The sequence below is a fragment of the Gopherus flavomarginatus genome, chromosome 8 (assembly GCF_025201925.1).
Source record: "Gopherus flavomarginatus isolate rGopFla2 chromosome 8, rGopFla2.mat.asm, whole genome shotgun sequence".
Lineage (NCBI taxonomy): Eukaryota > Metazoa > Chordata > Testudines > Testudinidae > Gopherus > Gopherus flavomarginatus.
Window position 1 is genome coordinate 3,259,082 of NC_066624.1, and position 24,443 is coordinate 3,283,524.

The window sequence follows — 24,443 nt, forward strand, 5'->3', positions numbered from 1 at the left end:
CAAAGTGTTTATACTTCAAAAGCTACCACTTCAGGTGACATTAAAGCAAAACTCTAAATTTAGCTTATCGAGGCAGCATCACCACTTCCCACGCAGGTAATTAGTATGCTGCTTCTGTGCACAATGACAGTGCAGCTGAACCTCTGGCATTTATGAAGTAGGTCAGGAACTGGTATATGTACAGATACAATTCATTATATGGGTTGGGAGAAGGGCCAAAGGTGGTGATATGCAATAATCTTTTATGTGGAGTAAAGCAGGGTTGGCTATTTCTGTCTCAAACTGTTGGGTAATCAGTAGTGAAAATAGCAATATTTTGATTCATCAACAGTGGTAGAAAATAAGTCATAACACTGTCCCACAGATAACAGCATATCTTTTTGAGATTTAGGAGGAGAGATTTAGAAAAGTCAGTAACTTTGTCATTAAATTTTATAGGTGTCTCACCTGGTATCCTGCTTTAATTTCAATGTCTCCTTGACAATGTGGTATTAAATGTCTAAATTTTCAGTAAATGTAGTTCTATTTAATTCTGACAAAGTAGTATGTGGACGTGGATTGAGTTGGATTCCATGTATCACGGGCTAAACTTTGAGTGTGAACATTTGGCTACAATCTACATTTTTAAGTATATGCAGCGGCTGGGCACTACTGTTCGTTGCTTATGAGGTCCTCACCATGTTACTAATTTTAATTTTTCATTAAGGAGCATCTTCCTAAATCACTTGACCTTCAAAAATCAGCCTTGTATAAAAACACACTATCAGCTTCACTGCTTGGTACCATTATCAGTTCATTAAACTTGTGACTAAACATACAGCTGAAAGAGTTTGGGATCTTTCACAAGTCCAAAGTCTACTGTTAATGTCAACAAAAGTGGAAATTAATATAGCAAGCTTATTGAGGCACAGATTATAGGGGGATGTATTTGTGTCAAAATGTGTTTGCTTCTTGTCACTTTGTCAGTATGCCTTTGAAGAGAAGCCTAAATTAAAGTGTTGTAGGAGTTTATTATATGATGTCATGTCACTAAGAGTAATTAGAGAAAGTACATTAAAATATACAAGTATTTCTGTTATGGGGAAAGTGCCTATATACTGTTGAGTAATTTTGCTCATTAATTTGTTCTCTGATAGAATAACTGCAGGTGCTTCTCTACTATATACTAATGTACATTTCTGGGTCAACACTTAAAAATAAATGTGTCTAAACTTAGCTTTCAAAAGACAGCTGAGTTCCACTGAAGTCATGATAACTGCTGGGTGCTCTGCCTGGTTAAAAATCAGGCTGCTGATTTAGATGCCTGAATATGGATTTGGGTCCTGGAAATCAGGCTCCTACTTTTCCAGAACTTGCCCTTATTTTCTAGCTTTTCAATTCTAATTGTTGGAGTGTATTATAGACAGTTCTTCCTGTTTCTTCTCAGGCCATAAACATGTTGACTTCTGGTTTTTAACTGAGATTAGTTAAGAGGCTTAATTGTACACTAAACTGGATCCCATTGAACATGTGAAATTTGGTCTGATATTACAATTTTTTGACAAACTTGATATTACAGTAAAAGCTTTGTTATCTGGCATGTTGGAGGAATGGGGGGTGCTGGTTAGTCAAAAACTCCAGTTAATTAAGTTATACTTACAATGGATTACCAATTTTCAAAGAATAGAATACAATAAAATGAATAAACATTAAGAACGGCCATACTGGGTCAGACCAAAGGTCCATCTAGCCCAGTATACTGTCTACCAACAGTGGCCAATGCCAGGTGCCCCAGAGGGAGTGAACCTAACAGGTAATGATCAAGTGATCTCTCTCCTGCCATCCTTCTCCATCCTCTGACAAACAGAGGCTAGGGACACCATTCTTTACCCGTCCTGGCTAATAGCCATTAATGGACTTAACCTCCATGAATTTATCCAGTTCTCTTTTAAACGCTGTTATAGGCCTAGCCTTCACAACCTCCTCAGGCAAGGAGTTCCACAAGTTGATTGTGTGCGAGGGCTTTGGCGTGGAGGCTGGATCTGGATCGCAAAGCAGATCCGGAGCAGTGAAGCTGCAGATTTTTGCCTGGAGCTGGAGCGGAGCCGGAGCACAGCTCCAAAGCCCTGCTGTGCGCTGTGTGAAGAACTTCCTTTTACTTGTTTTAAACCTGCTGCCCATTAATTTCGTTTGGTGGCCCCTAGTTCTTTTCCTTATTTACTTTCTTCACATCACTCATGATTTTATGTACCTCTATCATATCCCCCCTTAGTCTCCTCTTTTCCAAGCTGAAAAGTCCTAACCTCTTTAATCTCTTCTTATATGGAACCTGTTCCAAATCCCTAATCATTTTAGTTGCCCTTATCTGAACCTTTTCTAATGCTAGTAAATCTTTTTTGAGATGAGGAGACCGCATTCCTATTCTCGCCCTTTACAAGGCATGTAGAAATATCTATTTTGTGTTTTAATATCAACACAAGTCTTATGCTTCTCTCCTTTGCTTTTCACTGGTATTTTGGATGCCATAATGGTAGTGTGGCATTGGTATTTTATGATAAACACAGGACTATACACAGAGTAATAAACCGACCAATCACAATGACGGATACAAACAGAACAGCCTTTGGCTCTTCTTGACTAAATCGAGCGTAGTCTGACTGCTCTTGGAAATACTCGAGTCTTGAATAGCTTTGGCATCAATTCCGGTTAGCTTCAGCATCGGTCCTGGTTACTAGATTGAATATTTGTGTTGGGAGGTATCAAAAATGCCGGTTTCTAGAACTTTCCAGTAAGTAAAGTGCCAGATAACACACCTTTTAACTGTACTAGGTTACTAAAAGATCTAGAAAAAAATAGACCAAATCTGCTAAATTTATACTAAAATGGTTATCATGTAAAATCTCTATCAAGATACAGTAGTCTGAAAAAAAGGGTCTCTGCCTCTATCAAGAAAAAATAAATATTGAGGTGCTGTAAAATACAAAGTGCACGTGCATATTAATATATGAAATGTCAGAAATCTTTTCACTTTGGCTATGAATTTGAGATTAAAATTGCTAATAGTTTGAAGGCTTAATGAAATAAGAGGTCTGGATGGGGGTGGGACAGAGCACTGTTCAACTCGCATGAAAATCACTGCTTCCTGATTTACTCTATCACCAGACCAGAGCTGTAGAATAGTGTGTTCATTTTACATTGCTCTTGCATTGGGTTGACCTCATCACAGGTTAAAATAATGGCTTATCAACTTCTCTCAGCCAGTTATGCACCATGATTTGTCTCTTCTGTGTAAGACTAGCTAATACTGGCCTTTGCCTGTGGGTTTGGGCTCTAAGAGCCACTCTCTTTTCTCCACATCATCATAAGCCATATAGTAGGTGAGTTGCAGAGTATCTAAAAGCTTACGGGTCAGCCTATGATGAGTATTGTGTCTGCTGAAATGAAAACTAGCTTTTTTGTCCCCTTAGCAGTGTTGAAGAGGAGAAAGTGAATTCCTAATAACTAAATTGCAATAGCAGATGTGTAAGGAGCACTTCTTCCACTGATTAGTAACATCAATTTTCCAGTATAACTTCTTTTACTATTCCTGAGAAATGCTCATTTTTGCTCCCTGGGTTAAGTTTGAACAAATGGCGGCGGTCTCCTGAAAATACTGCACAGAATGTCATACCAGTACAGCCAGTAACTATTTAGAAATGCTGTTCAAGAAGTAATGGGTATAACCATAACGCAAATAGCATATTTCAATTAAAGAAATACTTTTTCTTTTGGACATTTTTTTTTGTCATTGTATGAAAAGTCCACACTTTTAACATGCAGTTGTAGGTCTTTAACCAATCTCTAAAATGTTCAAAATTAAGTTTAGTTACTTGAGCTAAATAAATGGCTCATGCTTTAGAATTGGGTTCCAAATGTTTGCTTTAGGTCTTAGTGTATTTAATACACTTCATTGTGTCAATTGCACTGTTTTCCTGGAGCTGCTTCTATGGAAACTTATAAAGTTTATGCTACATTTTACTGTCTTGGCTAAGCGTGACTAGGGGTGAAACAAAGTGCTCTAAGGTTTGCATTGTATGTTTAAGATTTGTTCATAATCAGTGGAAATACTATTCAGATGAATGTTACAAGACGCAAACGGCCCTGGATGTGTGAGTATTTTCTAACAACATTTCTTCTTTTTGTAACAAGCAAATATCCCATAAGGATCACACTTAATGACTTTCATTTTAGGGTGGAGCAGTTTTGTCTGTCTGAGGAATGGTAAACAACTGCTTAAGTATTTTCTTGTTTGTGGTCATTAAACCTCATAATGAAATGGGTTTAATATACTGTACTGCAGTTTCATTAGATTCCAAAAGCATCTGATTGAACATACATCTGTATTCAGCTGTGTTAACTAGTATTGCTATGCCAGGTGTTAAGCAGTTATAGTTAGGACAGAATACAAGGTTGTGAATTTTCAAGAGCTCAGACTTATTTGTGATTGCCAAGTGTGACTGTCCTGCTTTAACCTGGTAACTACTAATCGCATTACACTTGCTGTTGTGGTTGATGGTAGTACCAGGCTTTAAAAATGTGAAAATACTGCAAGTACCTAAAGATCACTTGTACTGAACTAGTTTTGCATAATCAAGACAAACTTTACGTAAACTACTATAAATGTAGCTGTGTTGATCCCAGAGTGTTAGAAACACAAGGAGGTAAGGTAGTGTCTCCTACTGAACCAAGTCTACAAGTGATTATGTACAAGAAACCCATGTATCAGCAAACTTACCTTCACAGATCCAGCAACCACCTCAGACACACCAAAAAATCTCTTATCTACAGCCAGGCACTCAGCTACCCCTGAATTTGCGCCAAAGAGAGAGTCAGGGATACATATACCTAAACACACTTAAAACTGCCTTCACCAAGCGAGGACAGTCTACCAGAGAAGTAGATTGCATAATGGAAAGGGCCACCCAGATACCCTGGGAAAACCTAATTCAGTATGTGGGAGGGGGGAAGCCAATGACAATCACCCCGAGTTGTCACCTACCACCCCACACTGGAGCCCATGTGGAGTATCATCATCAAACAGTTACAATCCATGTTTTATGGGGACCATATCCTGAAATAAATCTTTCCTGAACTCCTTCCTCTGACTTTCAGATAACTCCCAAGCATTAGTAGGCTCCCTGCAGACCAGGACACACCAAATCAAAATGGCACCAGAACCTATCAAACAATGGCTACAAAACCCCCAGACATTCTCCACCCCTATGATGATGAATACCCCTCACAATGCACCTTTAAAGATTTATTGATCCTATACGTGCCTGTCACAACATGTAGGGTACCTCCTCTGGTGCATCAGATGCCCCATTAACAACTATGGGTGAAACTAGACCATCACTGCACTCTAAATGAACTCTCAGAAAAATAAGACAAAAATGCCATCTCATCCATCAGCGAACACTTCACAAAGCGATTGCTTCATATCTAACCTCTCGTTCCTCATTCTGACACCTGCACAGCACCTTCAAAAGCAAGCCTGGGAGCTTAAATTCTTAACACTGCTAGACACTGAAAGCCATGGACCTAATGGACTCTGGTTTCATGGCTCATTCCAACAATCTGTAACACACACCTGCCTGCTAACCCTTAGGCCTGGTCTACACTGAGGGGGGGATCTACCTAAGATATGCAATTCCGCTACAAGAATAGTGGAGCTGAAGTCTCCATCTCTTAGGTCAACTTACTTCGCATCCTCATGGCGCGGAGTCGACTGTCACTGCTCCCCCGTCAACTCCTGTACTCCACTGCAGCGAGAGGCGGAAGCGAAGTCGGATCGATCACTACCCACCGATCTGGTGGGTAGTGTAGACATACCCTTAAAGGTCCACTTCAAACCCCTTTCGCTTAACAATCTTATTGCCCACTCATCTCAAGGGACCTGCAATATGTTACCCCCTTATGCTCACTGTCTGTCCCACTCTGATTTCTTTTCCTAGACCTGAAGAACAACAGTGTGTGGTTCAAAAGCTTGTACCCTCCACCCACAGAAGTTGGTCCAGTAAAAGATATTACCTTACCTACCTTCCCTCTTATAAATGTTTAATTTTTCCTAATTTTCATTTGTTGCAGGTTATTAAAAAATATGCTTGCATTTATTTCTCATAACTCAACATTACCTTCAATTTGGTCATTTTAGCAGTGAAGTCAGAATATTGGTTTTTGTGAGATTTCAGTGGGAAAATTACTGGGTTTCATAAGCACGAGATTCTAATTTCTGTGTAGGATCAAGATGGGATAAGGCAAAGACTTTATCAGGCACTCCTAAATAGCAGGAGGATAGAAAACTACTGATATTGAGTTACTTTTTTTATTTCTCAGTGTAGTGTATGTTGTCTATTTCTGTTACTACCCCAGAGTGACATACGTTTTCCAGTTTGCTCTGTGAACTACTACTTAAGCTTCTCAGTATGACAGCAGTAAAACGAGTCTTCATATATAGCAGAGTGTTTGCCCCCTTTGGCTATTTTTCTGCTTTGCCACTTAATTTGTATCTTTGCTAAATTACCTTAGTGAGGAATTTCTTATTCCTTTCCTTACTTGTTATCGATGGTGGTTATTACAGGAAACAGACAGCAATATACCCAGAGTTGCAGATGAGGCCCTGATACAGGAAGTAAAACAAGATGACTCTAAAGAGGTTAGTTAAACATCTGTTTACCAGTACATAAAAAAGTCTAAATTTAGATTGAGAATTTTCTTAGCTGAATTAAAATATTTTAATAATTGTAATATTTCTAGCAATATATAGAAATTGGAATCAATAAGTTTTAAAATGACCTTAATACACAGTTTTATGCCGTTTTGGGGGAACGGGGGGGGGGGGGGGGCGGGAATCAAACTAAATATGGCCAAAATAAAAAATCAGGATTTGTGGCCACTAAATCATTTGTCTAGTTTACAGTATAATAAATAGGGGGAGTAAGAGATGATAAACGTCAAAAAAAAATAAATCAGGTTTGATTTTTGTGTTTTGTTACAACCTTATCTTTTAAAAAATATAAACTACAGTAAAATGCAATCTACGTTTTCTGAAGTCACTTTCCCCCATTACCACTGAAGTGGGCATATTTCTGTACTTAGCTTCTAGCCCCCATAATTTTCTTTAAAACATGCTGGAGGATAATGTTTACTGGTTGTGTGTCCTTGTTTTCATTATAAAAGTGAGGTGACTTTTCCTTAGAAGCTGAGACCTATCCTATGCTGTGGCATGGACTGCCTGACAAGTGTGCTCTCAGAACTCTGCCTTCCTATATTTGTGTGTCTTGGCAAACATATGTTTTGGGTTTTTTTAGATTATTGACAGTATTATAGAAGAAAGCCAAAAGGTACAACAGCTAGATGATGATCCTTTGGCTTCCCAAGGAAAAGAACTAACTGATCAAACTTCAGATACAAATACTTGGATTCCAGGAGCAGATATCCTTAGTAACATTCCTGAACTAGTAGCTACAGAATCAGCATTACAAGAAGATGCTCAAGAACCTGTGACTCAGAGTACACGTAAGGAGGCAGAAGTGGAATCCAGAGGGCTTTTTTTGCCTTCTGACCATGCTGTTGAGCATCAGGAAGGTGAAACCACTAATAAACTAGCAGAAATAATAAATGCAGCTGAAGAGCTTAAAATCACAGAAACTTACTCACCAAAAGAAACATCTGAAAATGAGGAAATAACAGAAGTGAAACAGACAGATATTTTAGAACAGGTAACTTCAGATTTCTTACCTACCAAAGATCTTACAACAGAAGAAATGCCTCCAGCCAAACCCCCAAGGCAACTTAGTGTAGAACCTGATATAGTTGCTAGCACTAAGAAATCTCTTCCGGCACGCCCACCGCCTCCAGCAAATGTTCCTCCTCCTAGACCACCACGACCTGCACGGCCCGCTCCACCGCCACGGAAGAAAAAGAGTGAATTGGAGTTCGAGGTGCGAAAGTTATCTGGTTTAGAAGGCAAGTATATGCTTTGCCCTAAGGTATTCTGTCCAGGTATTCTGTCAATAGACAGTTGCTATTTTTCTGCTTTTCAGAAACTATTGAGCCTCTTGATTTTCTTTTGGCTAGCTATCCTTGAATTAAAGAGATGCAATCAACTGAACAATCACATGAGATTTTCAGATATCTAGGTGAGGTAGGAGCCCAAGGCCCTTTCAGAGTCAATGGGATTTGGGCTGTTAACTGAAATTTTCTTTTTAAACTCTCACTCCATACTTCTGAATAAAAGTGGGTGAAAAATTCTGACAGAACACCTAAAACAATAGTGCAAGAGAAGGTAATGGAAACATTTTCTCTATTTTCTTTATTTTCTGTTTTTGCACCACTTTGTGATGAGTTTCACAGTTCCTTTCTTTTCCCTGCTTATGTCTCTTCTGCACAGCAACAGGAGACTAAATGTTTTTTTAAAAAATAGTGATTAGAAAGCCACAGATTAGATGTGAGACTCAGTTGTGTTTATGGCTAGATCTTTAGAAGTAGAGTTGTTCTTTGGTATTCATATTGAACTTCTTAATCTCTACACATGACTTTTAGTTGTTGTTGTTGCCCATGCTATAGGTACCTTACTACCTTCTACTAATGGTGGTTGGGTGTGCATTTGTATTGGAGTGTCATAAGTAAACATGAGACGCAGTTCTAAAGCTAGCACTATGCCACTTTATACTGAGTAATTATATACTGTCCCAGAGAATTGCCCAGCAACAATGAGGACAGCTGATTAGAAACAGTAATCCATTCACAAAGGTCAAATTAAACCTTCAGTACTAAATTTCTAATGCAATAACTCAAATAATTTTTAGTCACAACCAAAAGAAGCTTGATCTTCTGGCACTCTATCAACTATTTCTGCATAGGAGAAGGCTGTTTTTTATGTTGAGAATAGTGTTGGACAGAAAACGGCAAGTTTGATATGCTATAAAATATACTTTTGAGCAAAGTAGAACTCTTGTGGTGAAAGGGAAAACACCCAGCATAGTACACACATACATTTTAGTTTTCCAGTGATGGTTTTCCCCATATGTATTGTCTGAAGATTTGGTTTTTAAGCAGGGCACATTCCTAATGAAACTCTTTGAAACGTTCTACTAGGAGGAAAATTAACTTTTGCTCCAACAAATAGAGAAATTATGTAGTTTCAGTTGGCCAAAAGTCAGCTTAGATAAATTTTTGGGTGATTTTTAACCACTGGGTGATAAAGAGAAAGAGTTAGTGAGGTCATATTGTTACTATTGCATTTTATATCATTAGACTATTTCAGTTTTTGTTGATTCTAAAATTATAAATGGCCTGTAAAATATTCTATAATAAATATTTAGTTTGAGATTACTATAGGGGAAAAACAGTTAGAGAATGGGCGTTTTTTCAAAGAGACATTATAAAAGTCACAATAACAGCAAACTCTCCCACTGTGTAGGAAAGATAGGAAGTATGGCAAGAGATCACCCTGGCTTAACTAGGAGATCTTCAGTGATCTGAAACTCAAAAAAAAAAAGTCTTGCAAAAAGTGGAAATAACACAAGATTAAATTAGTTAGAGACATAAAGGGTAACAAGAAAATATTCTACAAATACGTTAGAAGCTAGAGGAAGTCTCAGGACAGGGTTGGCCTGTTACTCAATGAGGGGATAAAACAACAGAAAACGTGGAGACTGCAGAAGTGCGAGATGAGTTTTTTGTTTTGGTCTTCACCAAAAAAGATTGTTTGTGATTGGATGTTTAACTTAGTGAATGCCAGTGAAAATGAGGTAGGATCAGAGGCCAGTATAGGGAAAGAACAAATTAAAAATTACTTCAGTGTCTGCAAGTCACCAGGGCCTGATGAAATATATCCTAATATACTCAAGAAGCTGACTGAGGAGGTATCTGAGCCATTAGCGATTATCTTTGAAAAGTCATGGAAGATGGGAGAAATTCCAGAGGACTGGAAAAGGGCAAATATAGTGCCAATCTATAAAAAGGAAAATAACGACAACCCGGGGAAATTACAGACCAGTCAGCTTAACTTCAGTACCCAGAAAGATAATGGAGCAAATAATTAAGCAATCAATTTGCAAACACTTAGAAGATAAGGTGATAAGTAACAGCATGGATTTGTCAGACCAATCTGGTAGCTTTTTTTGATAGGATAACAAGCCTTGTGGATAGCCAGGAAACAGTAGATATGGTATATCTTGACTTTACTAAAGTTTCATGCTGTCTCGCATGACCTTCCCATAAAGAAACTAGGGAAATACCTTATAGTAGATCCAACTAGGTTGTATCCATTCTGGATCTTTTTCTGTTTAATATCTTCTTCAGTGGTTTAGGTAATGGCACAGCGAGTGCATTTATAAAGTTTGAAGATGATACCAAGCTGGGAGGGGTTGCAAGTGCTTTGGAGGATAGGATTAAAATTCAAAATGATCTGGACAAACTGGAGAAATAACCTGAAGTAAATAGGATTAAATTCAATAAGGAAAAATGCAAAGTACTCCACTTAGGAAGGAACAATCAGTTGCACACATTCAAAATGGGAAATGTCTGCCTAGGAAGGAAAGGGATCTGGGGTGTTGTAAGCAAAACATGAGAAGTAATTCTTCTGCTCTTCTCCATGTTGATTACGCCTCAGCTGCTGTATTGTGTCCAGTTCTGAGTGCTACATTTCAGGAAAGATGTGGGCAAATTGGGGAAAGTCTGGAGAAGAGCAACAAAAATGATTAAAGGTCTAGAAAACATGACCTATGAGAGAAAATTGAAAAAATTGGGTTTATTTAGTCTGGAGACTGAGGGGGGACATAAGTTTTCAAGTACATAAAAGGTTGCTACAAGGAAAAAGGAGAGAAAATTGTTCTCTTTTTACCTCTGAGGACAGGACAAGAAGCAGTGAGCTTACACTGTAGCAATGGCAGCTTAGGCTGGACATGAGGAAAAATTTCTTAACTCTCAAGGTGGTAAAGCACTGGATTAAATTGCCAAGGGAGATTTTGTCATGGGAGATTTTTAAGAGCAGATTAGACAAATCTGTCAGGCATGGTCTAGATAATACTCAGTCCTGCCATGAGTGCAAGGGTCTGGATTAAATGACCTCTCGATGTCCCTTCCAGTCCTAGGATTCTGTGTTTAAAGAAGCTACTATATTATTGTTTCACCAAAGTACAGTATCTGCACTGGCTGCCTGTACTACTCAGTAGAAGTAGTTACCTAACAAAGTCTTGTACAAGGAACAGAAAAATGAATAGTGTGTTCAGCAGCGTGGTATGTATGGACGCTTCCCAGAGCTGTGCAAATTGCGGCTGAATCGTGTATAATCTACATCTTCATGCTAATAAATAGACAGAAGTAAACGAAAACAAGTGCTGCTCAGGCCCTGGGGGGGAAAAACCAGTAACATAAACACTTGCTGAATGGAGTAGAGGTTAGTAGCAAAACTTATTTTCAAGCTTAAATGATCCCCTTAAATTGTGTTGGATTTGTGTGCATAAGAAATCTAATCGGCAATACAGATTACTAATAATATTTATTTCAATTTGAAAAATGTGGTTTGTTAATGTAACTTTGACTAAATGATCTCTATTTGGTATTGCAATTAAATAAAAAAAAATTCTAGGGCATATAATAATATCATGGTGTACCTTTTTCTAACCTGCAGTTGCTTTATAGTTCCTAGAGAGAATTTAACAATTGGTGATCTCTTTGCTTTGAATACAGTGACAGACTGCATGGTCAAAGATTCTCAGCCTTCTTTGGATCTGGCAAGCGCAACCAGTGGAGATAAAATAGTTACTGCACAGGTTAGTGAACTGATATATTATTCTGCATTGTGGCTATCTGGAATCACATTCATGTATCCGGGCCCCATTGTGCTAGGCACTACATATATGTGCACACAGACAAAATGAAAAGATAGTCCTTACCTCAGTGTACAAATAAAGTTAAAATCTTTGGATGACCTTAATAAAGTATTTAGAAATTGCAGCATATGGGTTTATTTAGGCACTTTCACATCATAACAAACTTGGAGAAATCAATACCTGTAGCTAATATTGCATAAAATACAATGCAGCAAAAGGAGAATGAAAATAGTGACGGCATATTTTTTTTTAATTCTTGACAGTCCTTTAATGCAGATGGAGCCTCGCACAAGTTCCTGTTTCCTAGAGATGACTACAAGTAGCAGCTCACTTAAATGCTTGCCCTTTCTTCTCCAGGTTCTCTCTAACCCCACCTACCTGCATCCCAACTAGTCAGGAGGAGAGCCTATTACAATAGAAAATACAGTTACTGTGTCAGTATTTCTTAGAACATCTCTTGCCAGTGACGGTGTTTTTTATCTGAATAATATTATTCTATCTCCCAATCCACCTTTTGTTTGATTTGATACAGTAGATTTTGACAAACATGCAGCTGAAATTATTGTGGCCAGATTCACCTTAGGGTTAACTCCATTATAGCCAATGAAGTTGCCCAGGGATTTGACTCTAAACTTTCACCACAGGACATAGCAAGAGAAAATGAGATAATCAGAAAGTCACTTAAATATAAGCACAATCACCTTTGGTTGGGACAGAGGCAAGGGGAGCTATTAGATCTTGGGACCCAATCTTTCACAAGTTCTCAGCATTCACAACTCTAACAGAAGTCAGTTGGAGCTGCAGGTGCTCAGCACTTGCAGATATCAGGCCTAGATGTTTAAAGTATTGTGTATTTGATAGTTCATCTGTATAGCTATTCATTCAGAGTTTAATTTCAGAATACTTTTTAATGGACATTTTTCAGCTGGAAAATGGTTAATATCTCTATTTTTCTGGAAATCTAGTGTAATGTAATTGCCAATTTGTACTTCTGGAATTATAGTGAAACTAATGTACTTAAAGAATGTTTGAAGTAAATGCATACATTAATATATCTATATATCTCTGCACACACACAACTGCAGGAAAATGGAAAAGCCGCTGATGGACAAACAATACCAAATGAATTACTTGGACCGCAAAGACCCAGATCTAACTCTGGAAGAGAACTCACAGATGAGGTATTACTAGGACTTCTACCCAGTTCTTTCTTGTGTGCTTTTTCTTTGCAGCTTGAGAGGTGGGTTAGAATAGTAATGTTTCTTCACCCCTGCTCGTGCACTGTTGAACCATGGTATAATGAGATGGGGAAAAGGAAGGTGCGGTAGGGAACGGTGTAGAGCAACACTTGTTCTTCACAAGTTAGGGAAATTGAAAGGTGGATAAGGAACTGGTTAAAGGGGAGACTACAACAGGTCATAGTGAAGGGTGAACTGTCAGGCTGGAAGGAGGTTACTAGTGGAGTTCCTCAAGGATCAGTTTTGGGACCAATCTTATTTAACCTTTTTATTACTGACCTTGGCACAAAAAGCGGGAATGTGCTAAAAAAGTTTGCGGATGACACAAAGCTAGGAGGTATTGCTGTCATAAACAGATAGTTAAGGGTTAATGTCTCTTTAACCTGTAAAGGGTTACAAACAGTGAACCTGGAACAGCTGACCAGAGGACCAATCAGGAGACAAGATACTTTCAAATCTCAGTGGAGGGAAGTCTTTCTTTGTGTGTTTTCTTTGTTCTCTCTGGGTTCTGAGAGTGACCAGACGTACCTACAGGCTCTCTAATTTTCTGTTCAAGTAGTAAGTACAAGTAGAAAGGCGGTTTCTGATTGTTTTCTTTATTTGCAAATGTGTATTTTGCTGGAAGGATTTTAATTTGTATGTATGCTGGGGGGAGGATTCTCTCTAGTGTCTATAAGCTGAAAGACCCTGTAACGTTTACCATCTTGATTACAGAGACAACTTTTACTTTTTTCTTTCTTTTATTAAAAGCTTTTCTTTTTTAAGACCTGATTGATTTTTTCCCCATGTTGAGGCTCAAGGGAATTGAGTCTGTCCTCACCAGGGAATTAGTGGGAGAAGGGAAGGGGGAAGGTGGAATTCCTCTATTTTAGATTCACGAAGCTTGAATCTGTATTACCTCTTGGGGAGGGGAAAAGAGGAGGGGGGAAGGTGCATTGCTCTCGGTTTTAAGATTCAAGGAGTCTGAATCACAGTGATCTTCCAGGGAGAGGCAATGGTGGGGGAAAGGGTTTACTGTCCTTGTGTTAAGATCCAGGGGGTCTGGGTCTTGGGGTCCTGTGGGAAGGTTTTGGGGGGACCAGAGTGTACCAGGCACTGCAAGTCCTGGTTGGTGGCAGCACTACAAGATCTAAGCTGGTAATTAAGCTTAGGGGGATTCGTGCTGGTACCCCATCTTTTGGACGCTAAGGTTCAGAGTGGGGGTTATACCATGACAATTGCTAACACAGAGAAGGACCGGGATATCATACAGGAAGATCTGGATGACCTTGTAAACTGGAGTAATAGTAATAGGATGAAATTTAATAGTGGAAAGTGCAAGGTCATGCATTTAGGGATAAATAATAAGAATTTTAGTTATAAATTGGGGACATATCAGTTGGAAGCAACAGAGGAGGAGAAGGACCTTGGAGTATTGGTTGATCGCAGGATGACTATGAGCCGCCAATGTGATATGGCCATTAAAAAAGCTAGTGCAATTTTAGGATGCATCAGGTGAGGTATTTCCAGCAAAGATAAAAGAAGGTGTTAGTACCGTTATATAAGGCACTGGTGAGACCTCATCTGGAATACTGTGTGCAGTTCTGGTCTCCCATGTTTAAGAAGGATGAATTCAAACTGGAACAGGTTCAGAGATGGGCTACTAGGATGATCCGAGGAATGGAAAACCTGTCTTATGAAAGGAGACTGAAAGAGCTTGGCTTGTTTAGCCTAACCAAAAGAAGGTTGAGGAGGGATATGCTTGCTCTTTATAAATATATCAGAGGGATTAATATTAAGGAGGGAGAGGAATTATTTAAGCTTAGTACCAATGTAGACACAAGAACGAATGGGTATAAACTGGACACTAGGAAGTTTAGTCTTGAAATTAGACGAAGGTTTCTAACCATTAGAGGAGTGAAGTTCTGGAACAGCCTTCCAAGGGGAGTAGTTGAGGCAAAAGACATATCTGGCTTTAAGATTAAGCTTGATAAGTTTATGGAAGGGATGGTATGATGGGATAGCTTAATTTTGGCAATTGATCTTTGATTATCAGCAGGTAAGTATGCCCAATGGTCTGTGAGGGGATGTTAGATGGGATGGGATCTGAGTTACTGCAGAGAATTCTTTTCTGAGTGCTGGCTGGTGAGTCTTGCCCACGTGCTCTGGGTTTAGCTGATCGCCATATTTGGGGTCGGGAAGGAATTTTCCTCCAGGGCAGATTGGCAGAGGCCCTGGAGGTTTTTGGCCGCCTTCTGCAGCATGGGACCTGGGTCACTTGCTGGTGGATTCTCTGCAGCTTGAGGTCTTCAAACCACAATTTGAAGACTTCAGTAACTCGGACATAGGTTAGGGGTTTGTTATAGAAGTGGATGGGTGAGATTCTGTGGCCTGCTTTGTGCAGGAGGTCAGACTAGATGATCATATTGGTCCCTTCTGACCCTAAAGTCTGAGTCTATGAGTTCAAGTGAATTAAGGGCTGTGAATGCTCACAACGTGTTTAAATGCCTCTGAGCGTACTGGAATTCAAAGAGTGTTTGTCTGCATATTTTATTAGAAGATAGAATATTTTCTGTCGTACTCAAACATACCCTTAGTCATATGTCACGGAATCCGTGACTTCCAGAGACCTCTGTGACATTTTCTGCTTCAGCCCCTGGGGCTGCGGGACAGGAGCTGGCAGCCAACAGGGCCCCAACAGGGTTCCAGCAACAGGCAAAAGCCTCCTCAGGGTCTCCCTGCAGGGTTCCGGCGACAGCATCCTCCGGGGCCCTCCTCAGGGTTCCAGCAACTCAAGGGGACAGCCTCCGGGGGTGGGGAGGGGAAGAGTACCCTACAGTTCCGAGCCACCATGGTGGCAGTGGAAACCATGGAGCTGCAGCAGCAAAAGTCACGGACAGGTCACGGCTTCTGTGAATTTTTGTTTATTGCCTGTCACCATAGTGGCTGGGAACTGTATGATATTCTTTCCCTCCCCACCCCCACTCCGGCAGGCTGTCCCCTTGAGTCGCTGGAACCTGGAGGAGGACAAAATCTTAGCCTTACTTATGACTTATATTCTTATGCGTATTCTTGTCCATTCTGACATTATAGGATTCCCTCCCCTCATAAATAGGCACTAACTGTCTTGTTGTTGGAATAACACTGTTGGCTTTGTGTTTTCTTTATGCTTTTCCCTTATATCTCTTGCTTCATTCCATACCTTAAATTTGTACTAGTTATTTCAGTAAAATTTTAGGTTCCATTCATAAGAGCATAAGAATGTCCATATTGAGTCAGATTAGTGGTCCACCTAGCCCAGTATCCTGTCTTCTGACAGTGGCCAGTGTCAGATTCTTCTGAAAAAATGAATAGAATAGGGCAATATATTGAAAGATCCATCCTGTTGTCCAGTCCCAGCTTTTGGTAGTCAAGGTTTAGGGACACCCAGATCATGAGATTGCATCCCTGACCATCCTGGCTAATAGCGGTAGGGGACCTGTCTTTAAAATTATTCTTCCTTGGATTGCTTTACCCCACTCCGTTCTCAAACTAAGTAGCATCATGAGTGGGAATTCCAGCAAGTTTAATTTGTCATGCTTCTAAAAAGGATGGAGTAAAACCTTTCTTATCAAATGAACATCTTCCTAGTGGAATTAGGAAACAGACGGCTTATTAATAAACTAAAAAAATGAATGGAGGCATGAATTAGCCAACCCAGGACTTAATCATTGCTAACATGGGATGGCAGACCACATCTAGGATATCACTAGGTTAAACTGCCTTTCAAAAGCTGTCCCTGTCTTTCCCTGACTTGGACTCAACTGTTCTAGCCCACAGTCCCCCCTGGTGAATAGAGGTTGGCAGTAGGCAGATAATATGGTCCCCTCTCTTTTCCATTCGGACATAAACCTAAAGTAAAGTTTTAATAGAAGGATTTCAGAATTTTGGAATCCGCATCTTATCCAATCTGCTCCCTTCTCCAGTTTCCTAATTGTAGAGTGGTACAGTTGACTATTAAATAGGGCAGTATCAGTTACCAAATATCGATTCAGAAATAGATGATAGTTGAGTTTGCATATTGTAAAACAGAAGACAAGTTAGGTCTGTGTTCTGCAGAGGTCATAGAGAATGTTTCTCTTCACATGTCTAAAATGTATAACTCTACCCGTATAATCCAGTTAGTTGTGTCCTTTTTTTTAAAAATGCATCATGGGCATTCTGCATGTCTAAATCAAGACAATTTATGAAAAAATGGTTCCTATAATGCATATCATGTACTGCAGAATTTCCCACTAAAAACAAATACAAAATATTCCAGTATATAAGGTGTCCTTTTTTCTCTAGAATCCTCTAAAATCATTGTTTTAAGTCTCAGGACTCAAGGAAGCCTCATTAATGTCAGATTCTTCATATTTTCTTTACTGCAGGAAATTCTAGCGAGTGTAATGATAAAGAACCTTGATACAGGTGAAGAAATACCATTGAGCTTGGCAGAAGAAAAATTACCAACAGGCATTAACCCCCTGACGTTACATATCATGAGGAGAACTAAGGAATATGTCAGGTATGAGTGAAAATGGCTTTTAGCTGTTCATCTCTGATAGCTTGCGATATATTGTTGTGGTCCCTTGCTCTAATATTCCTGTTTTGTTTCTGTACTCACTATTTTGTTTAAAGCCTTTTTTAATGGAAGCAAGGAGGTATGTTTCAACCCATCCATTTGTTTGTGGTGTGTATAATTTGAATGCTGTTACCCGGTTCTCTCTGACATTAGCTTATTTAATTAGGTAACAGAGGATATCTATTGAAATACTGTATTTTTAGGATAACTGTCTACTGGACAATAAATCTCTGACTGGATCTGCAGGTCCTCAGCATCTCTGAAAATCAGCCCTACCTCCAAACTAAACAGCAGTAAATAGGCGCAATGTTGTGTCGCTTCTGACGTGAACTGAATTCATTTTATTGTATCACTATAATGAGTGTCTAAGAAGTAGTTAAAATAAATTTATGGGAAAATAAATATTAAGAGGTAATTCATGCTTTGAAAATCTATGTCCGCCATTACAGTTGAGTATTTTACAGTCTCCATCCTATTTAAACAGGTTTATAGTTTCTCTTTTGAGTTCTTGAATAAGTTTGGAGATTGTCAATTGACTTTATGGTAGATTATTGCAGATACTTGATGCTGTTAAGTCATGTTTTAATGCAGAGATCTCTAAGCCCTTAGCATAAATGAACATTTGTACTGTTTATAAATACATATAGTATTGGACAAAATAATGTTCAGACAGCCACATAAATAAACTTCTATGTGCAAAGTTTTGCTTTGCATTTTCTTCCTTCAGTATTGGCTTTCTTAGATACATATTTGCTTAATATTATTTACAATTGGAAACAAAGTAGCAAGATGGAACAGAAGTATCCCTAACGTGTTATGAAACAATAACAAGTTGTTATACATATAAATAATTTGTTAGCCAATTCATGTATTTAGTCTGCTTCAGACATTTTCTCGTCTGTTTTGAAAAATGTGGCCTTTCAGGATACTTGAATGTACAGAAGGTGATAGATAACATGTAGCTTGAGTTGGTCGCTCTGGGAGAGATGTATGCAGTTTGCCTTAATTAAGATACCTAGTGCATTGTAGCTGCTGACTAAAACTATTGCTTGCTGAATGATGGTGAACGTTATTGGAGGATGTTGAATTTACTAATCGACTCCTAAATCAAGAGCTATCAAGATGTGTGATATAAGTAGGAATCAGAAGATATGGTTTAATGCTTAATAGAATGATGCTAGCACTTTAATTTGTGTTAAGAGCAGATACAGTATTTTGCATAAAACATATGTTTCACAGCAATGATGCCGCACAATCTGATGATGAAGACAAAATGCAGACACAGCAAACTGATTCTGATGGAGGAAGATTAAAACAAAAAACGTAAGACTTTAGGACTCTTGTTTTAACATTTTATGTAAACTACCAGTATCTTTAGAAGTACAAGTGTTTTTGTTTTTATGTAATGATCTGCACTCTGGTCACAACTTGTCTCCCCTTTGTGTTTAAGAATGATTTCAGAACAAGGGTCTGAAATCAGTTATGCCGACTACTATATATTAAAAATAGGCAGCTATATTTTACCCTAATTAAATTACTGATGCTTACGAGCAAAAAAGCTGAACCAACAGGTTTAAAACAAACAGAAGGAAATACTACTTCACACAACACACAAACCACCTCTGTTACTCATTGCCAGGGGATGTTGTGAAGGTCAAAAGTATAACTGGGTTCAAAAACTAATTAGATAAGTTCATGGAGGATAGGTCCATCAGTGGCTGTCAGCCAAGATGGTCAGGGATGCAACCCCATGCTTGGTGTGTCCCTAAGTTTGTGACTGCCAGAAGCTGGGACTGGACAACGGAGGATGGATCGCTAGAAAATTGCCCTGTTCTGTTCATTCCCTTTGAAGCATCGGACACCAGCCACTGTTGGAAGACAGGATACTGGGCTAGTTGGGCCATTGGTCTGACCTAGTATGGCCGTTCTTATATTAAGATGTAAAATTACAAATGGAAAGAAATAACGCTTTATTTCAAACGCAAAGTGGTTTTGGTCACAGAAGGCAAATACTATGTGATTTGGTTTTCTTTGCATGACATGGATGGTGAAAAAATATTCTTGCTTTTTAAGGACTCAGCTGAAAAAGTTCTTGGGCAAATCAGTAAAGAGGGCAAAGCATCTTGCTGAAGAATACGGTGAACGTGCTGTAAATAAAGTTAAAAGTGTTCGAGATGAAGGTCAGTGAAATAGAATCCTTATCTAATAGAGCCGAGTCTTGTTGTGTATCCCTTGGGACAAAAGCCAGCTATATAAGGGAATTTGAGATCTTCCTTTGAGGGGAAAATTAAAAATGAATTATGCTCCCACCAAATAGCTTCAACATAATGCGGGTTCTCAAGACTGAGGTCTGTCTTGCAGTTCTCTGTATGACATGACAGATGAATACTTCAGGGGTGGTTTTGTTTGCTTCCCTTGTGGTGTTACTGTGTTTTACACAGTACAAACAGCAGGAAAAGCTGTGGGGAGGATGGTGGGAGCTGAATAACCATTTTGAGTGTAGCATAAAACCTAGTCTCTAGGTGTACAGGGAATAAAGGGGATTGCAAGACATTTAATCAATGTATGTACTTAATAAAAACGCAAAGAATTATGCTTGGTGGTTCTTCTAGTTCTGGTCCCCATGTGTATTCCACACCTGGGTGTGCATGCGCCCGAAACTGGAGATTTGTAGCAGGGAGTGCTCTTTGTTCTGCACACGCACAGTTGGTTTCCCCATTTTCCAAATCGTGGACATAAAGGGCGGCATAGACCGATGCCACTCCAGTTCCCTCTTACCACCCCATGGTCTGAGTCCGAATTCTGTGTCCGCTATGATCGTCCTCTACTTTCAGTATCTAAAAGTGGCCTCAAACTGTGAGCAGCATCAACCCCGAGTAGAGGCCAAATCAGTTAAGCCTAAGAAACCCTTTCACAAGAGTAAGGAATATGACCACAGGCATAAGGACAGATCCCCATCTACATCTGCCTCTAAGAGAGAACATCCCTCCCCATCCCAGTCCAAGTTGGGTGAGTCTTTGTGTGCAGATCATAAGATCAATATCCCACCCTCTGACTCCACCACCTCAACCAAACTTCACAATCGTTGCTGTGTACATTATTAAATTGTTTAAAACTTGTACTCTGTGTATATGTGTATATAGTCTTGTCGAGCGAAAAAAACTTCCTTGGAACCTAACCCCCTACTCCAGTGGTCCCCAAACTTTTCGTCTGGCAGATGCCAGACGAAGGACCGTGGCGGCGGTCGAACATCCGCCAAAATACTGCCGAATTTCATTTTGGCAGCGACACCTCTTGATGACGTTGCTTGTCGGCGGCAAGCAGTGGCATCAAGAGGCGTCGCCGCAGAAATTCAGCAGCATTTCAGCGGATGCTCGACTGCTGGCCAGGACGCAGGCACATTTAGATGCCCGCCCACGGGCACTGTGTTTGGGACCCACCCTACTCTTTACATTAATTCTTATGGGGAAATTGGATTAGTTTAACATGGTTTCGCTTAAAGTAGCGTTTTTCAGGAATATAACTACAGCATTAAGCGAGGAGTTATTGGACTCTGATCAAGGGGGTCTTCAGCAGTGTAAGCAGAGGGGGAAGGATAGCTCAGTGGTTTGAGCTTTGGCCTGCTAAACCCAGGGTTGTGAGTTCAGTCCTTGAGGGGGCAATTTAGGGGTTTGGGGCAGAAATCTGTCTGGGGATTGGCCCTGCTTTGGGCAGGGAGTTGGACTAGATGACTTCCTGAGGTCCCTTCCAACCCTGATATTTTGTGATTAGCGTTCTTCCTTTTAGTTCAGATTAGATCTAGACACACTAATGCAGTAACGACCTCAATCATTTGTAAGGTCATCAGAACTCATTACTAAAAGAATCACAATTAATTCAAAATCAAAATAATCTTCTGTTCCAAGAAAAATGATTGAGAAATGCATGTTGTTGGGATCAATGCTCTCTAGTGTACACAGTTGTGTTGTGTTCTGCTTAGTGTTCCATACTGACCAGGATGATCCCTCTTCAAGTGATGATGAAGGAATGCCATATACAAGGCCAGTTAAATTCAAAGCAGCACATGGCTTCAAGGGACCTTACGACTTTGAACAAATAAAAGTAGTTCAGGATCTCAGTGGTGAACACATGGTAAGTTTATCTTTTATGTCAAATTCCACTTTGATGTAAATTAAGAGAATACTTCTGCTTGCCGAGTGTGGTCAGTGTGAAATCCAAGTGTATCTTCAGATTATGAAACGAGAGTAAGGAGACGGAGCCATTAAGACTCCTTTCTTCTGTCTTATCTGTGGGTGAGGTTCTGCTAATAAATTTGTCTGGACTCATTCCTTCCTCCCCTCTCCCCAGGAGCTTTTTGCAGGATGTAGCCGTGTATATGCAGCAGCTAATGCAGTGCCGTTCCTTCAGTTAAAGTATTATGCTGCTTTCTCATACTCTTGATTCGAGCATTCTTGTGGGAACTGGAAGGCAAGAATCTCCCTCTCTCCCTCCCTCCCTTTCCAGCCTTGCTGGAGAGCCTTCATGCCTAAGGTCAATGTTCTATTTGAATGCCACTGAATTAAGTCTTCAACCTGGCATTGCAATGCACTGGTATTGGCCTGGTTCTTCAAGTGTGTGTATTACAGCATAATGATTGCTCAACTCTTCCCTTTTAAAGACCGTTTTTTTCAGTAGCTTATAACTTTGCCAAACCTTAACTGTTTGAGCTGAAATTTTCTATGCTGGGTGTCTGTATCAGGCTGACTTTTTCTTTAGAAAATTTCAGGCAAAATGATTGGCAGTTTCCTAGAAAGCTAGGGAAATGTTTTATCCATATTAAAATTTTGGCCATTTTTAATTTTGAGAAGCTTTGGCACCTGTGTTTTGGAGCAGGGGCTTTAAATTCAGCTGGAATGAGGAGGTGGCCTTTCTGTCGGGGATTTGCCTTTTGCCATCCGTGTGAAAATCCGCCCAAATTTGGCCAAGTTACCAGATTTTGAAAATTTGCAGTTAGCAAATCTCTACTCAACATGTGCAAGCGCTTCTCAGCTAAGTTCCCCAAAGATGTTCTCCGCATTCGGCATGTTCCAGCCGAAGGTTGAGCAGAAATTTCCCCATAATTGCAGCTCTGGGCTGTTGCAGACCAAGATTGGACCTGGGCACTAGAACTGAGCAGGGAACTTGTCTTGCTGTGCTTTCAGTGACCTCTCACTGTAGACAGACATCCAGGCAGCGTGGAGGAGGAAGCTGCCTGATTCAAATGCAGAGAAGGGAAAATCTTGACTGTGGCGGGGAAGAATAGATTGGGAACAAGTGCAGAGAAGGCTAATAGGATCTGAGGAATGGAGAAACCTACCTTACGAGAGGAGGCTAGAGGAGCTTGGTTTGTTTAGTCTAACAAAATGAAGACTGAGGGGAGATAGGATTGCTTTCTATAAATACATCAGAGGGATAAACACCAGGCAGGGAGAAGAGTTATTTAAATTATGGACCAGAGTTGGCACAAGGACAAATTGGTTATAAACTGACCATCAGTAAGTTTAGGTTTGAAATTAAACGTTTCTATCCTTCAGAGGAATTAAGTTCTGGAACAGCCTTCCAAGAGGAGTAGTGGGGACAAATAACCAAACTTGTTTTAAGACTGAGCTTGATAATTTTGTGGAGGGGATGATATGATGAGGTTGCCTACAGTGTCATATGGCCCATCTGTGACTGCTATTAGCAAATATGTCCAATAGCTGGAAATGGAACGGTAAATGGGAAGGGCTCTGAGTTACTATAGAGAATTCTTTTCCAGGTGTCTCACCCACATGCTCAGGGTCAAACTGATCACCATATTTGGGGTCGGGAAGAAATTTTCCCTTAGGTCAGATTGGCAGAGACCTTGGGCATTTTTCGCCTTCCTCTGAAGTATGGGGAATGGATCACTTGCTGGTTTGAACTAGAGTAAGTGGTGGATTCTTTATAACTTGAAGTATTTAAATCAAGATCTGAGGACTTCAGTAACTGAGCCAGAGGTTGTGGGAGTAGATAGGTGAGGTTCTGTGGCCGGTGATGAGCAGGAGGCCTTAAAGACTGAGTCTGAGAGTGGAGGCTGGCAGGAACGTGAGGGAGACTGGGACTGGCAGCAGGGGGAAGTGGGACCCTAGAAATCCGTGGATATGGGGAGCCTGTAACTGACTGTGTAAAGAGAGTGGAGAGGAGGCGCTGGGGGAACGTAGGCAGAACTGGGTATGGCTGAGATGGGGAACAGGGAGTCTGGAGGGGTGAAAGTTTGGATTTACTGGGTAAGGAGCTTGGGGCTGGGACTCACTAGATGAGGAGAATGGGATTGTGATGAGGAGCCTGGGGTGGGGAGGAGGTCGATCTTGTGTGGAATGGGCAGAAGAGTTGTCTTCCCACTACAACAACCCCCTCTCCAGAGTTTGGCATGGAACCCACAAGTCTCACCAGGCTCTGCTGTCAGCAAATGCCTGTGAAACCCACTGACAAAGTGTGTGTCTGAGTCCCCTGCAGCACTCATTCCCCCGAAGGATGAGAACCTGCTTTGTTCTCAGTTACTCCCTTAGCTCCAGTGGCAGAAGTCTGTGCAGTGGATCTAAAGGTTCCAGACCTGCTGAGGAGCCATGTGGAGGTCAGTAAGGTGCCACATGATGGAATTGTTTTCTCAGTTTACTTTTTTAAAACCTAGGAAAATTACATGCAAACTATGTAACAAGAACATTAAGATTGCAAAGTCAAGCCTCAAAAGTTATAAAATGTCAGAATTAAGGTTGCCTCCCCAAC

At 40.1% G+C, this 24,443-nt stretch overlaps 1 protein-coding gene across 2 annotated transcripts in view; it reads left to right on the forward strand.

The window, feature by feature from the left end:
* WDR44 (WD repeat domain 44) overlaps positions 1-24,443 on the forward strand; it is a 59,593-nt gene that overhangs the window by 17,244 nt on the left and 17,906 nt on the right. For both annotated transcript variants that reach the window (XM_050964898.1, XM_050964899.1), the window contains exons 3-10: positions 6,599-6,673; positions 7,329-7,986; positions 11,716-11,798; positions 12,944-13,039; positions 17,485-17,621; positions 18,918-19,001; positions 19,752-19,858; positions 21,658-21,809. In XM_050964898.1, coding sequence (XP_050820855.1) covers positions 6,599-6,673; positions 7,329-7,986; positions 11,716-11,798; positions 12,944-13,039; positions 17,485-17,621; positions 18,918-19,001; positions 19,752-19,858; positions 21,658-21,809 — 1,392 coding nt within the window. The remainder of the gene's footprint in view (positions 1-6,598; positions 6,674-7,328; positions 7,987-11,715; positions 11,799-12,943; positions 13,040-17,484; positions 17,622-18,917; positions 19,002-19,751; positions 19,859-21,657; positions 21,810-24,443) is intronic.